This window comes from Amphiura filiformis, chromosome 1, assembly GCF_039555335.1.
Source record: "Amphiura filiformis chromosome 1, Afil_fr2py, whole genome shotgun sequence".
NCBI lineage: Eukaryota > Metazoa > Echinodermata > Ophiuroidea > Amphilepidida > Amphiuridae > Amphiura > Amphiura filiformis.
Window position 1 is genome coordinate 54,928,704 of NC_092628.1, and position 16,226 is coordinate 54,944,929.

Here is a 16,226-nt window from a genome sequence, read left to right on the forward strand (position 1 = left end):
AGACATATTAATATTGAATAGCAAAAACTTGTTGCATCGAATATTCGACGTGGACCAAAAAGTGACACTAACAATACCAAATCCTTTTATCTAAAAACATTGAAAATCTCACCGTATTATCAAACTTTTGATAACATTTTCAAACATATTTTCTCATTTTTAAATAGGCCTATATCACATTCTCAAAGATCATAGTTTGCCAATACCATGTTCCTGGTTTTGAGGGAGCGATTGACATATTTTGATACAGTTTTCTTATAATTGACACCCTTCCTGACGTTGATGACGTTTTGGGCGCTTTGGCTCGGCTAACTCTAATCAGCCGGAATCAGTGGACCGGAAAATTCAGGGCAACTTTCATTGCATCAAAAATGCGTCATTAAAGGAAAACCCCGGAAAAACATATCAAGTACTGAGTAAAATGAAATCATTTACTAAGATATATTATTACTGACTTTTCCTTGGTCTCACATGAAATTTCTTAACATATCCAAACTGAATGTAGAACGTAGCCTTTAAAGTGTAGGCCTATACCCGGGCCTATACGAGGGATCCAATATGAAAGCTTACATCGGCTTTGCCATTTCAAGCAGCTTTTGATGACATAATGGTAAGCTAGCTGAAACTTAACCAGGTATTTTCTTGTTTTGAAAGGTGCAGTAGCTTCTAGTGACAGAATTTAAACTTCTGAAGTCCAAAATCAAATATCTACAGTTGGTAAACATCATTAGCAAACATTCCTGACTTGAATATCTAAAAGTTGATATCCATGGTTTAAAAAGGGCACCTGAGTTTGAGAATAATTGTACAAGTGTGCTCTTTTCAAATATGTATTTGGATTTCCCTTACGATAATACATGTGAGAGATATAAAGGCTCGAAATGGTAAAGAGACTTTCGAGATAACCTATACTTAGAATGTCATGTACGTAGAACTATAATAAAAAGGGTTATGCAAGGGCCAGAAAGAACCATTTTAGGCATGAGAAGCCAGGTTCTGTTAAAGCCAGAAGGAACCATTTTGAGTTCTTGCAATTTCCTAGAACCCCTAGTTGTCCTGTATGTAGAACCCCTACAACCTGTTTGTTTCTAAGATTGTGTCATCAGTTGATTAATAGGCCTACTCTGTCTTCGTGTTCATGGATTTCAACCCTAAAAGTTCAGTGAGAGCACTCAACTTTTGAATAGACGGGTATAATGTGCCTGTCAAGAGTTATCTTATAACTGGCACCCATCCTGACGTTGATGGCGTTTTTGGGATTTGGCTCGACTAACTCCAATCAGCTGGACTTAGCGGACCGGAAAACTGCCAGCGAGATAGCTAGATCTCACACCACTCTTCGCCATACATACATTCTCCCAGCCACATTTCCCTAACATAATATGAAATGAAAAAAAAGGAAATTTAGTTCGGCAGAGGCGCCATCCAGTTTTCGGTCCGCTAATTCTGGCTGATTGGAATTAGCCGAATAATAAGAAAAGACCCCTTTTTTAAAGTCAATATGCTAGATGAGACCCTCCTTCTTTTTTACATTCTACCCAATTTTATCATAAAAATGCCATGAAGTAATTAATGAAGAAACTTAAAATCAAACTATTGGCATCTATATTTCTATTGCAAATTTGCAAAAAATTAAAACTTTTGAAATTTGTTCCATATTTATTGAAATTTCTCTGCCCGATAACTCCCTTTTTCAAGTCTTATACCCAATAAACCCATTTTGTCAAAAATTTACACGCAATTACCCTTTTTTCATTTTTATAATACCCAATAAACCCTTTTAATCACCATTTATTACCGACAGGCCCCTACTACCCAACGCCTGTCGGCACTATACCCCCAACCATCCCCCCCCCCCCCCCCCCCGAGTTCAGTAGGGCATACATGTTTAGAAAATGAACGCTTTTCAGTTTTTTTTTTGGCCACATAGGGCCAAAAAATTACTTTATGGCCAATTTTGTCAATAACGAAGCATTTTAGACAGTGCAAACAAATCCTTCTTTGACTTGCTTTTTGCATGACGAGCAATTTGAGACCATTTGCGTTGAAATCGAGCATTTTTAATTTTTGGCCCTGTGTGGTAAAAAACTGACCACCGCCCAAAATTTGACCTTTTTGCTTATAACTCAAGAACGGTAAGTCGCAGGTAGGTCAAACTATACTTTTTCTGAATCCTTGCAATGAGAGGAATAATTTGTTAACCAGATTTGAGCAACTTTGAAATTTGACCACTGTGTTGACCTTTAACCTTGAATATGGCCGGAGTGCCGGGACATATTTTTTGTTAACATCTTGAATGTGTTATAGGGGAATTAAAAGCGAAAAACAAACATTTAAATATGAATCTATTCTTTATGCAAATCACACATTATTGCTTTAAATGTGTTTATCGTTAGGCCATAGACCTAGGGGCTATAGTTAGCCCTTAGTGTTTTTGAGTATTTACGTGACTGTTTAATTTACTGTTTAATTTGGTTAATTTAGTCTTTACCTCATGTACCTTAACTGTAATCATGGTAACCTTTAAAGGTATTACAAAGTAAACGTATTGAAGTGTTTAAACAAGTATTTAAAACCCAAACATTTTAATTTTCGTGTATTAATAGGGAACGCTATTATTATACCAATTCATGTTTAACAAAAATCTAACTCCATACTTTTTTATCGTTCATTAAAAAAGTTAGGTTTCTAGCATGTTTCGCTTTTGTACCTTTACTCTGTTGAAATCCGACATCTAAAAACCCAAGATGGTCGCCAATTAAATATGCAAATTAGGTTATTTTGTATTTTTCGCTTTTATTTAACCAAAGTATTAATTAATTAGTTAATTGATTAATTAGTTTCTTTAGTTCTTTCTTTCTTTCTTTCTTTCTTTCTTTCTTTCTTTCTTTCTTTCTTTCTTTTGTATTGGTTTTTTACCTATAAGGCCCATTATTGTCATTTCGAGTAATGACCCTTCGAATAATCGAACCTTATTGAATCGAATTTATTAACCAGGTTCGTTATTCGAAGGTCAACTCTCGAAGGGTCATTACTCCAAAATTGAGTAATGACCCTTCGAATAACGACCCTTGTTTTAAATTCGAATAACGAGCATGGTTTTAAATTCGAATAACGAGCCTGGTTTTAAATTGAGTAATGACCCTTCGGAATAACGAGCATGGTTTTAAATTCGGAATAACGAGCATGGTTTTAAATTCGAATAACGAGCCTGGTTTTAAATTGAGTAATGACCCTTCGAATAACGACCCTTGTTTTAAATTCGAATAACAAGCATGGTTTTAAATTCGGAATAACGAGCCTGGTTTTAAATTCGAGTAATGACCCTTGAATAACGACCCTTGTTTTAAATTCGAATAACGAGCCTTATTTTCAATTCGGAATATCGAACCTTGCTTTAAATTCGGAGTAATGACCCTTCGGAATAAGGACCCTTGTTTTAAATTCGGAATAACGAGCCTTATTTTCAATTCGGAATATCGAACCTTGCTTTAAATTGAGTAATGACCCTTGAATAACGACCCTTGTTTTAAATTGAATAACGAGCATGGTTTTAAATTCGGAATAACGAGCCTGGTTTTAAATTGAGTAATGACCCTTCGGAATAACGACCCTTGTTTTAAATTCGAATAACGAGCTTTTTTTTAAATTCGGAGTAATGACCCTACGGAATAACGAGCCTTGTTTTAAATTCGGAATAAAGAGCCTTATTTTCAATTCGGAATATCGAACCTTGGAGTAATGAACCTTCGGAATAACGACCCTTGTTTTAAATTCGAATAACGAGCATGGTTTTAAATTCGGAATAACGAGCCTGGTTTTAAATTGAGTAATGACCCTTCGGAATAACGACCCTTGTTTTAAATTCGGAATAACGAGCATGGTTTTAAATTCGGAATAACGAGCGTGGTTTTAAATTCGGAGTAATGACCCTTCGGAATAACGACCCTTGTTCTAAATTTGGAATAACGAGCCTTATTTTCAATTCGAATATCGAACCTTGCTTTAAATTCTGAGTAATGACCCTTCGGAATAAGGACCCTTATTTTAAAATCGGAATAACGAGCCTAGTTGTAAATTCGGAATAACGAGCCCTGTTTTAAAGTCGGAGTAATGACCCTTCGGAATAACGAGCCTTGCTTTAAATTCGAATAACGAGCCTGGTTTTAAATTCGGAATAACGAGCCTAGTTGTAAATTCGAATAACGAGCCCTGTTTTAAATTGAGTAATGACCCTTCGGAATAACGAGCCTTGTTTTAAATTTGGAATAACGAGCCTGGTTTTAAATTCGGAATAACGAGCCTAGTTCTAAATTCGGAATAACGAGCCCTGTTTTAAATTCGAGTAATGACCCTTCGAATAACGACCCTTCGAATAACGACCCTTCGAATACCGAACCTTGTTGTAAATTCGAGTAATGACCCTTCGAATAACGGTCCTTCGGAATAACGAACCTTAGCGTTAATTCGGAGGAATGAACCTTCGGAATAACGACCCTTCGGAATAACGAAGCGAAACCGTGCTTTGCTTGACTTGTAGGTTCTCTGTAGTTAAAATAGGCATCTTAAATATAAACTTGAGAGTCACAGTTTTCAAATCTGGAACTGTTCTCATCACTTTGACTTCCACTTTTGCTGTAAGGCCTTTCTCTACTTGTTGCGGCTACTTTTGAGTCTGTTTGTAGAGGATGCTAATTTCTGTCATTCTTTGAGGTCTCTTGCAGGCCTGTCCTGATATCGGCTATCAGCACAAGGTCTTTGTTTTTATGCCTCCACCGCGAGGCATACTGTTTTTGCAATGTCCGTGCTTCCGTCCTTCCGTGCTTCCGTCCGGAAGCTATATCTCGGGCATGCATGGGCGGATTGACTTCAGATTTTCAGGATAGGTGGGTCATGGTCAAAAACTCTGGCTACTTTTTTTTTTTTTTTTTTTTAGATCATATACTGAGGTTAAAGGTCATTTGCGTTCATGTGGCCCATTTTCCTTATTTACCTCTTTTCTCAGAGACTAGGGGTCGACGTTCCTCAAACTTGGTGGGTGGGTGCATCTTGACCCCAGGCAGAACAAGTTTGTATTGGTTAGTGGGTCAAGGTCACCTGAGGTCACCCAGGGGTCATCTGAGGTCAAATGAGCAAAACCTGTTGTATGGCCATGATACTTGGTACATACAATCAACATTTAGAGCCAAATTTTTGGAAGGTCATTTTGGGGTCACCCAGGGTCATCTGAGGTCAAATTAGTAAAACTGTCGTATGGGCATGAAACTTGGTGGGTACAGTCAACATTTAGAGCGAAATTTTTGAAGGTCATTTTGAGGTCATCCAGGGGTCATCTGAGGTCAAATTAGTAAAAACTAGCAGATGGGCATGAAACTTGGTGGGTACAGTCAACATTTAGAGCCAAATTTTTGGGAGGTCATATTGGGGTCATCTGAGGTCAAATTAGTAAAAACTGTCATACGTGCATGAAACTTGGTGGGTACAGTCAACATTTAGAGCCAAATATTTGGAAGGTCATTTTGGGGTCATCCAGGGTCACCCAGAGATCATCTGAGGTCAAATTGATACAAACTGCTTTGTATCAACTTTTGAGTGCCACATCGCTCCCTTTGGTGGAGGCATCACGGTCGACGCTGTGCGTCGAAAACCGCGACATCCGAGAACCGCGGTCCATCTAGTTCCTGGACCATTTAATGAAAATGAAGATAACGATACAATAGATATTTCTCACAATCACATACACAAGAGATTTTTAATTTGTGAAAACTTGCTGCAAAACAATCTAACATAGTTTGACAAAATATTTGAAAAAATATTTAACAATAACATTGTAAACAGCATTATAAAAATGTTGATGTGGTGTTTGTTTCCCCTACAAAATGTTTGAATGACCTTTTTGTAAACCCCACATTTATCTAATTAAAACATTGAGACCAAACCAACACAATGTTTAGAATAATAGTTTGGGGATTAAATTGAACTACTTTTCTCATTTCAGTGAAAGAACGATGGACCTGAAATTAGTATTGAACAACTCAAGTAATGGACTTTATTGGCTGGGAGTATCAGGAAGAGAACTGGGAAAGCTTGGACCAGGGGCTTGTATGGAGGTAGAATTAACACTGCTTGCAGGGACACCAGGTTTACAGGTAGGTTTGGTGCAATTTTAAAACACAAGTTTCAAAATAAGCACAGTCATATTTTTCTTAAAAGCATGTTAAAACTTTGTAACGCCATATGATATGCAGTAGACTGTTATTTGTAACCGAAGTTCAGTCCAGCTTTACGCATGGTGGTTTCTGGGGATAATAAGACCTAAAAAATTTGTTTGATTGGCATAACCCGACCGACCCTAAAAATAGACCTCACCCTGGACTTTTTTTCTTATATTTTTGGCAAAAAATTAAATAAAGAAAAAAAAAGGTTCCAAAGCCTTTATCATATGCAATTTACAATTCAAAATGTGTGTGTGTAAAATGAAATGCAGACCGACCTACCCTAATTTTTTTTTATGTTACGCCAATCAAACAATTTTTTATGCCTAACTGCACTACAGCAATGGTCTGGTGACTCTTGTCCAGGAAAAAGGTTTTGTGGGAAGTTGGAAGTTGGCAGTTGGAAGTGGGTCAAGAGAAAACATGCATACCTGCTATGCTATAATGTTAAAAGCAAATTTATGTTGTTTGAACTTACAAGTTTATTTTATTTTTTTTAATCTCTTATGTTTTTTGTTTGTTTTTGTTTACAGAATATCTCTGGATTGAGACTAACAGATACATATTTGAAGAGGACGTATGAACATGATGACATAGCACAGATATTTGTTTACTCACAAGAGGAAGGCGCTTGAATAAACCCATATCAATGTGCCTCATGTACTGAACATGTTGTGTCTATCACAAACATAGTGACTGAACCTGGACTATACATGTAGACAAGACTTTTGTTCCTATGTATTGGGACCACTTAATGAGGTCACTGGCTAAATAAATACATTCCAGAGGCTCCCAGTATACCAGTGTGTCATACCAAATCAATACATGGTATCTGGGTAGATGAACAACCCAAAATGCGTAAAATGAATTTTGTTTTACATGAATTTTGTTTTGACATCTGTACATATCTAATTGCCAAACATTGCATGCTTGTGCCAGTGTCCAAAAGACTTAAAATTCCATATATATTATGGTACCAATTTTCTCAGTTTCAAACACAATCTTATAAAGATCTTTGGTGGTATGATATATGTTGAAGAGAATGGTAATATTGAAGCTTTTTTTGAAATGGAAGAAAGTTGACATTTGAAACAATTTCTCACCACACATGGACTGGCCCCACTCCATTTTCAGCTAATTCATTGGAACAAGGGAAAAGTTTCTTAACAATTCATTTCTGCTCCTGATAATGTGCAATATAGAATGTACTGGTGTGTCCCAGACAGTATTGTGCCATTTGTGATATAGTCATTGGAGAATATTATCAAAGTACTGTGCTCAAAATAAAAAGTACAAAACATTTCTTTGGACAAGTTCATTTGGAATGTTAGTTTCAGCTGTAAAATTTATTCTTTGTGAACAATTCAAGTGTATCTATTCACTCAATAGCATCTTTGACCCACTCCTCACGCCCGTTACGCAGTTCTTATCGCCTATAAAAAGAAACAAGTCAGATGTGATGGGTTGCCAGTCTGATGAAACCACTATTCTAGTGGTGAAACGTCACTGTGAGTTTAACACCTTCCTTTTACTTGAACAAAATTACAATAACATGACATTGTTTGCATAATTAAACCAATTATGGCAAAACTGAAATGGGCAACATGAACACTACTCTCTTATTTTTAATTTGAGGTATTGCTGAATGAATTTAATGAAATGATGTGAATGATTTCCATATGAGAGCCTCTGAACAAAGTAGAGCCATATGTTAATGGGACAAGAATGCTTGATTCAAGAAGTGTCATGTGGAAATCAATGATTCTATGTTAGCAAAAAAAAATAGAAAGTACAACTTTCCGAGATGACAATGTTTTTCTCATGTCTTCAGTTTTCCTGATTTCAGTCAACATTGTCTTGGCACTGATAATAAGAGAATAGCACAAATAGTGGACTTTCAGGCCTGACATATAGTCACATGTTGCCAACTTACATGTTGTAACTGATATACACAATACATGTGTTATATGGGCACGCTGTATATGGATTGAACCCTTTACGGTATGAGTATTTCTTGTCAGTGTCACAATGATCATGTTGAAAGAATGAGGATCATCCATTGAAATGTTTTTTGTATAACTAGTGATCATGTTTATCTGGTAAATGAATAATGAAATGAACTTGAATCACATAATACAACCAGTCGTGGGGCAAGCAAGACCCTCTATATTGAGTAGTACCTGGTTAGGCCTGAGTGTGGAAACTTAATTTGCAAAATTATTGGAATCTTTTCTATAAATGGGTAATTGTATAATAGAAACAAATGTTTATGTAAAGATCATTATATTAAATATCAACAGCTATTCCAAAAAGTTAAGTATACTTGTGTTTAATTGTGAATGTGTGTATTGTTGTCTTTGTTTCTATCATCAAAGCAATTCACATTTTTTGTAAATTTTGAAAGCCTTTGTATGCCGATGTGCACATTGTTACTGTGAATTTTATTAATGCATAATAATGTTGTTTGTCAACAATGTGTACATTGGAGTGGAGTTTTTAGGATTAACTGACAAAAGGCTTTTGGGATTTACCAAAAAGGTGTGTTGTAAGTTTACAATATGATTTGTAAATTTGAACTTGACAGTCTCATCACTTAACGCTATCCACTTTACCCCATCAAAATTAAGATTTTGTGATTAGAAGAACATGTAATTTTGAAAAAACTATTTCCCATCAAACTAAGGATTATGATTTTGACTTCATACATGTGTTTTAAATTCTATGTAATAATTTTTATAGCACCCACTTTTACGTGGGTGCTATAAAAGTTAACATCTCGGGCTTAAAAGCCTGAAATGTTAACACTCTCCTATCACATTCAAATTGTGAGCAAATACAGTGGATTGTAAAGGAATATGTTGAGGGCACGGTGGTGCAGCAGCATAGACCATCACGGGGTAGTGTTATGCACTTGGTTAATGTGCTTTCCCTCGCTTCCCTCAGTCACCACTAGGTGTAATGAGGAGATGTAAGGGATAATTAGTACCGAGAGGAGCTGCTCTTCTGCTGCGCCCTTGTTGCAGTAAAATGATTGTGATATAAAATTGAATCGATTGAGCCCATATTTTTTGGTCGAGCATTGAGTTTTAAAATATTTTAAAACACATACATGTAGACCAATAAATACTGGGCGTAAAGCATCCAATTTTATCATTATTATGTGTTGGATCCGATATTTTCACACACTTGGATTCATCAAAACATAATAATGATCGACATATCTCGGTGGCAGCAGAGTAAATTGTAAGTGTGCCGGTACTAAACCAAGGTGAAGTGCATAGTAAATCGCAAACATTTTGAGGGTTGAGAGCCAGAAAGCATCAACTCACAATCACTTGTTCCCACAAAATGAGCATAAAGTCACTTTAGGGCACTATAGAAAATAAAGTCCATTAAGGCCAAAAAAACCAAATGCGAAATGTGATCTTTTTCTTTATTCCCGACTTGATATTTTTATGGTATTTTGAGAAAAGTCAGATTTTCGCCAAATTTGTCTGGAAACTAAAAAATAGAAAACAAGACATTGTGGTGGAAATACTGATTTTTGAAGGAGCCAACTTTATACTCATTTTGTGAGAGCTGGTCATATTGAGTTACAGGGCTTTCTGGTTCTGAACCCTCGATTTATGTAATTTATTTTATACGCATTCTATGAGAACATTAATAGCCAGCCAATAAGAGAAAGACAAGGTTCAATTTACATGAGATGGTATATTTTATTATACATGTATTGAATTTACTAGCAACAAGTGCAGTAATTTAATAGCAATAAAAAACAAAATTATATGAGAACAGCTTACCCATAATGAAGATCAGTGCAACATGAACTGTGTACATTACATAACCAGCTGCAAAATATTTGCCTCATTTGTGAGTGAAATTATATATAATTATTTTAGTTCGGCTGCAACATTTGACCTGTAGAAATACTGAAATCGCAAGAAATAAATTGGAACTTTTTCAGCATTGTACTGTGCACTACCTGGATCATAATGTACATCACACCCAATTACCCCAAAACAATTTCTGTACATTTTGAATTGTTCCATACCCTAGCTATGATGATTTGATTCTTTAATTAAATGGTTTAGGAAATCTCACTCAAATATTTTTCCATCTTTTGCATCTCAGTTAGGGAAAGGTGGGATAATTTTTCAAGTCACCAACTCACAATTTTTAAGCTTTAAAATAATTTGTGTGCGAAGCATCACAAAACTGATAAAAACATTGCACACTGCATGTGTTAAGTTTAGTTATGCTCAAAACTGATGCTATAACCAGGACGAAATTTTGTCCCGTATGCAATGATTGCCAGCGAGCATTGCTTCCAAAAACTGCACCTCAACTTCTTTTTTTATAACTGGCCATGGCTGTGAAGTTACTAAAATACAGAATTGCAAGACAAAAATACAAAATACAACAAAATGCAATTTTCTTTTCATGGTTTGAGCTTTGACAAATTAAAGCTCTTTATCAGTTTGGTGGAGCAGTTGGACAATGTTTTGTTTGCTGATTTCATTGAGCGTTTCACATTAGTGATTGCTGGTAATTTTCCTGAAATAAGGTGGATATATTTTGAATAGCAGGTTTTTCAAATTTACAAAGTCCCACAGCCTAATTACATGTATAACATGACCTAATTTAATTAGTAAATAATTAATTTGATGCATGATGCAAAAATAGCTTAAAATCCATAAATTGGTTTCTACATTCACTGTCCATCAGTATGTGACACACTATACTATGTACCAGGGAAATGTTTCTGCTTATCACAGAGATGATTGACATAGTGCCAAATCCTGCCATTGCCCATGATATATGCACATCACACACTGACAGATGTATCAACCAAACGCTATTGGAAATGGTTTTTTTCCACATAGTGATGGATAACTTTGCATTATTTCCTCCCATAATGAGCTATTTCATAATAAACACAGTACTATGAGTATTTTACACTGTTGCCATTTGGTAGTTCACAGTATCTTGCGAATGGTAGTGAGCTTTGGCAATAATTGCATTGATCATTTCATAGCGAGTGTGGTGAAGAATTCAAGTATCACAAATATACTTTTGTAGGTCCTGTGATTCTTGAGTTATGTTGTAAAGAGGGCTGAAACAACAACACTTTTGTAAAACGTACATATCTCATTAACAACAATAAATCAAGCAAGTTTTCAAATTATATGATTTGTAGAATGAACTTTTGCAAAACATCAAAGTGTTATTTTTCAATAATATATTGATTTAGACAATGAAAATAGATTTTTTGGCTGCTTCGACCAACAATACTGCATCAACCCTTAACAAGCAATAATTGTGTGCTTGCTTTACTTTCAGCAATATACTACATCCTATAAAAATATACTTGTTGCCTTTGTATTGTACTAACACCCTATTCAAGTACTTGCATTTATAGTCATATAAATTAGACACCACATTTGATATTTGTTGCTGTTTTTGATATCTAAACAAGATCCAAAAGTATCTTGCCTGGCAATAAAAAATATCTATACCTTGTTTTTTCTTTGCTGTATGTGTATGAGATACATACATGCTGTGTTACAAGTGACCCTCTTGGCACACAACCTTCCCCCATACAGATGTGATACACAGACCACCAGGGTTCACATAAATGGTATTTGCCCACTGGCATTTGAGAGTTGTAAAGGTGTTGGACCAGTTGTAATACCACTTTCAAGTTCTATATCAGAGCTTTGTAAGCAATAACTCACCATAATATATAGGCACATAAAAAGGTGCATTTCATAATTCTAGCATTCTTGTTTTAGGGTATGGTTCAACAGCAGAACTAGCTCTGTTCACAAACTGTGACACTTCTCGAACAGCGAGTACTACATATTTAGATCATCATACAGGTATCAGAGTACAGCCCAGAAGCCTGTGCTAGTTCAACAATACACATACCATATTGTCTGTAATAAATGCTCTCCCTCTAATAAACACCCCTGAAAAATTGACAATAATACAAACATTTCCATGCCACATCATGTGAGTAAGCTTAAAACTAGCATCAGTCATATCAGTGACAGTCCCTAAATTGCATATTATGAATCCTATTATGAATCAAACTCCATTTCATTGCCTAATTATGGTAGAATTTCACTAATTAATTACATGCACTTACGGGTGTAACTTTGTTGTATTTACGACGAAAATGTAATTTTCCATGCGATAAGAGAGGAGCGTGGCCGAGCGGTTAAGGCGCTGGACTGTGAATCCCAGGTTCCTGGGTTCGAAATCTGAGTAGGTCCGCTTGAGCTCGGCTGGCTCTTTGTGTCCTTGAGCAAGGCACTTAACTCAACTTGCTTAGTGCTTCGGAGGGCACTATAAGCCGTCGGTCCTGTGTGCATGTATTTCTGACATTAATGCAGTGTGCATGTTAAAAAACATCACACACTATTCGAAAAGAGCAGGGGATCATCCCGGTACTGTTGACTGTACTTCAAAAATACACTCAACTTCTCTAGGTTCCAGAGTAAAAAATAAGTACAGCTTGTCTGTACACAGTGCGATAATACTCATACATATGAGGCCTGCACTAATAAGGAAGGGAGAAGAAGAAGATTATGTAGGCGCCGCCATTAGTAGTAGTATTAATACAGTTGTAAATGCCTCCTTTCAACAGGGGCACCATCAGGAAATTGAACCTGATTTTTAAGCTTTTTTCATTGAAAATTCATTTCTAATGAATTCCCCCCTTTTGGAAAAATGCAACATGTTGCATTTATACAGACAATGTGGTATCCATGAATAATGCTTATTTCCAAAACTTGGTTGATTCTTACAGTGAGTTATGCATAATTGCATATAATTGGCCTAATTTGTTTGTCAACAGACAAATTTTTTTTTTGGCAGATGACCCAATCTGCAAAAATGGCTATACACACACAAATTATGTAGTCATAGTTTACTTTTATAAATAAGTTGAGGGTGAGACTGTGGATTACGAAGTGCCCCTTTAAACAATTAATGCTCAAGATATCATGAACTAAGCAAAAATATTAAATTCTTACTACATGTAAAATGCCAATAATACCCCTAATGCTGGTTTCCTACTGCCATGCTGCTGCCGCTAAGTGACATGCCACTTGGTGAGTGACGCCTGCAGAAAAATGCAAGCGGCATGCCGGTGACTCTGAAAGACAAGTGTTTCAGCTCTTTGCCCATTGGTTAAAAACTGTATCCTGTGCTATATATCAGACCGGCAAAGTGTTATCAGAGTGGCAGTATTGAGCAGCATGAAAGTCTGAAACCAGCATACAAGTCATACAAGTTATAAAAGTCATTAAGCTCCTGTCTAACAAATGATGCACAGATACATGTGATAAATAATTTTAACATCTCATCAACCTCAATTTTGAATTCTATTCATAAAATTAATTATTGAGTGTCTGTGGATAACCATTATATTGGAAATGCTTCTGGAATATTATTTAGCAAGTGTTACATACATTCACAAATCCTGTGATCACAAAAACATTATTTTGATAAGTCAGATAAGTTAGTAATTCAGAATTATTTTCAAACATTCTGGCATGTTACACAATCTGATCCAGCATAAAGGCTGCAACTGTGCAGACGATGGTGGACTACATTATTCAATGTGGCAACAGCCAAAAGCGTAAACAAAACAGACAATATGACGGCAACACTGCCTGCACGATGGACGCAATTATTTTTCCCCGGATCCAAGATCCGTTTTGAGCTCCATTACAGAAAAAAAATGCACAAAATATATTTCGCAGTGCAATGTATACATTTTCACATGAAAATAAATAATTTTAAATTCAAAGAAAAAAGAAGAAGAAAATTTTTTAATCATCTCCTGGGATGGGAATCGATCTCGGGACCCTTTGCGTGGGAGGCGAGATCAGTAACCACTATACCACGCAAACTCATTGATACACACAGTGGAAATTTTCAGTATATATCGTAACATATCGTGCGTTATTCATACAAAAAAATCAAAAAAACAGTACTTACAATGAGGTTCACTGGCGAACCTCAACGGATTTAGACTGATAAAATAGTGCTTAATAACATACGTACAGTTTTGGAATAATTTGAGACATTTTTGTGTTTACGTGTAAAACCAATGACGACGTCAAAATTCAGCCAATCTTGGCCGGCCCCCCCTGCAACTGTGATATTGAAATGGCAAAAAGGGAGCAAAAAACAACAAAATACAAAAGAGAATTAGCATTGCAAAAGCTGTTAAAATTGCAACCAAGTATACTAAGGAAGTAATGTCAAAGCAACTTAAAGGCCCATTCAGTGATCCGGACGATGGTAAAAATCATCAAAATTCAGATTTTGGTACCTTTGTCATTGTCATAGATGTGCTAACGTAGCCTGCGAGTGGTTCAGCCGAAAGCCGTGTATTTAAGACAAAATAAGACATTTTACACAAATCTGTAATTTAGATACTGACAGTATCTAAATTAGCTACATGTATTTGAATGGGGCTTCAACTTCGTCAGTACTGCTGTTTTCTTCGTTTTTTCCCAAATTTGTCATTTCAAAAATACCAAACAACAATTTGAATGACTTATCCTTCAATTTTAAGCAATTTATAAACAATTTTAATTTTTTCACAATTGCACTGGGATCACTGAATGGATCTTTAGCAAGAGTAGCACACTTGGTTAATGATAATATCTCTGTGTTATTGTTGCCTTCTTTGGGCTGGCTGGATCAGATGTGTTATATCAAATATGATTGACATATTCACTTCATCACATATAATGATAAATGTTAGCATTGCCTCCTTTGGGCTGGATGGATGGATTGTGTCATATATAGCATGATTGATGTGTTCACTTCAATACATATGATATATCGATTGTTGAAAGGCTCTGTGTTTAATACAAGATACAATTCATATCATAGAGTACTACCTAAACCATCTTATTATAAAAATCAATCACATGACGTCATCAGTGAGGAATATCCTGATTGTAGACAAAATATCATCACAGCATCACCATCTCCTGAAGACGCTAGTCGAACTAGTGAAAACGTTCCAGGTGAGCGAAAAATAGTGTCAAAGTCAAATTCTTTATACTTCTTGTTATATAATGTCTATACACTGAAATGTAAAATTGCTGTTTTCTGGACAAATAGCAAAACATTTCGAGCTCAAGGTTGCTGTCCCACAAAATTCAAATGGTAGCAATGTGTATACGATGTTCATAACTTATAAATCAATAAAATCCAAGGTGCTCAGACTTCTCCATATGCATACAACTCATACTAGCCTGCTGATAAGCTCCTGCATTATAAAGTAAATGCCACCATCATCTACAGCAACAGCAGCGCAGCAGTGATGTATCAATTAGGCACAGGTAGGTTGGAAATGGAGAACTGCTGTAAGTCTATATGTGGCATGGATTGATAAAGTTGCACCAAACATTTGGAATAGAATCTGTAATGACAAAAAAGAGTTATGGATGAGATTATCATGATTTGTAATTCAGCAGGAATAACTGTATTTAATCCTCTGTCTTGTGTCTGCAGTTAAAACCACTTATGGTAGAATAAAGTTCAAATTTCTTTTGGAAAGGTTTTATGACCTTACGCTTCACTTCTTTGGATTGATAAAAACTCAAAATCCCCATTCATACACAAAAAATAATTCTGCATTATGTGTAATATAAACATCAACACACCTACTAATATTTCTTAAGTCATTCCATAAACCATTTCAAAACAACACAGGGACTTTCTAGACATTTCACAATTGACCATCGCAACCAGGATCAGCTCGCTGAGTTTCATACTGGTTAAAACAAGTCAATTAGAAGCAAGTTCCTTGTCCAGGGAAATTTCAAGCCAATTCAATTTTTCCACAAGAAAATGCTAAACCACCACCAGGGTTCGTACCCATAGTCAAATGCCTTATCGTTTGAGCTAATGTGACTTCACTTGAGAAACATACAATAAATTACCTCACACTGCTTCTTACATTCAAAGTTCAAAGTTGAACTA

The 16,226-nt window shown here is 35.8% G+C and overlaps 2 protein-coding genes across 3 annotated transcripts in view; one reads left to right on the forward strand and one right to left on the reverse strand.

Annotated features, from left to right (window-relative positions):
- LOC140149018 (trafficking protein particle complex subunit 13-like) overlaps positions 1–8,503 on the forward strand; it is a 30,617-nt gene extending 22,114 nt beyond the window's left edge. Inside the window, exons 11-12 of one of the 2 annotated variants that reach the window (XM_072171158.1) lie at positions 5,999–6,149; positions 6,749–8,503. In XM_072171158.1, the coding sequence (XP_072027259.1) occupies positions 5,999–6,149; positions 6,749–6,850 (253 nt within the window). In that variant the 3' untranslated portion in view covers positions 6,851–8,503. The remainder of the gene's footprint in view (positions 1–5,998; positions 6,150–6,748) is intronic. The other variant, XM_072171167.1, reaches the window with a different exon arrangement.
- A 1,408-nt stretch (positions 8,504–9,911) lies between these two features.
- Positions 9,912–16,226, reverse strand: part of LOC140149029 (small glutamine-rich tetratricopeptide repeat-containing protein beta-like) — a 29,540-nt gene continuing 23,225 nt past the window's right edge. Inside the window, exon 12 of the mRNA XM_072171179.1 lies at positions 9,912–15,663. Coding sequence (XP_072027280.1) covers positions 15,614–15,663 — 50 coding nt within the window. The 3' untranslated portion in view covers positions 9,912–15,613. The remainder of the gene's footprint in view (positions 15,664–16,226) is intronic.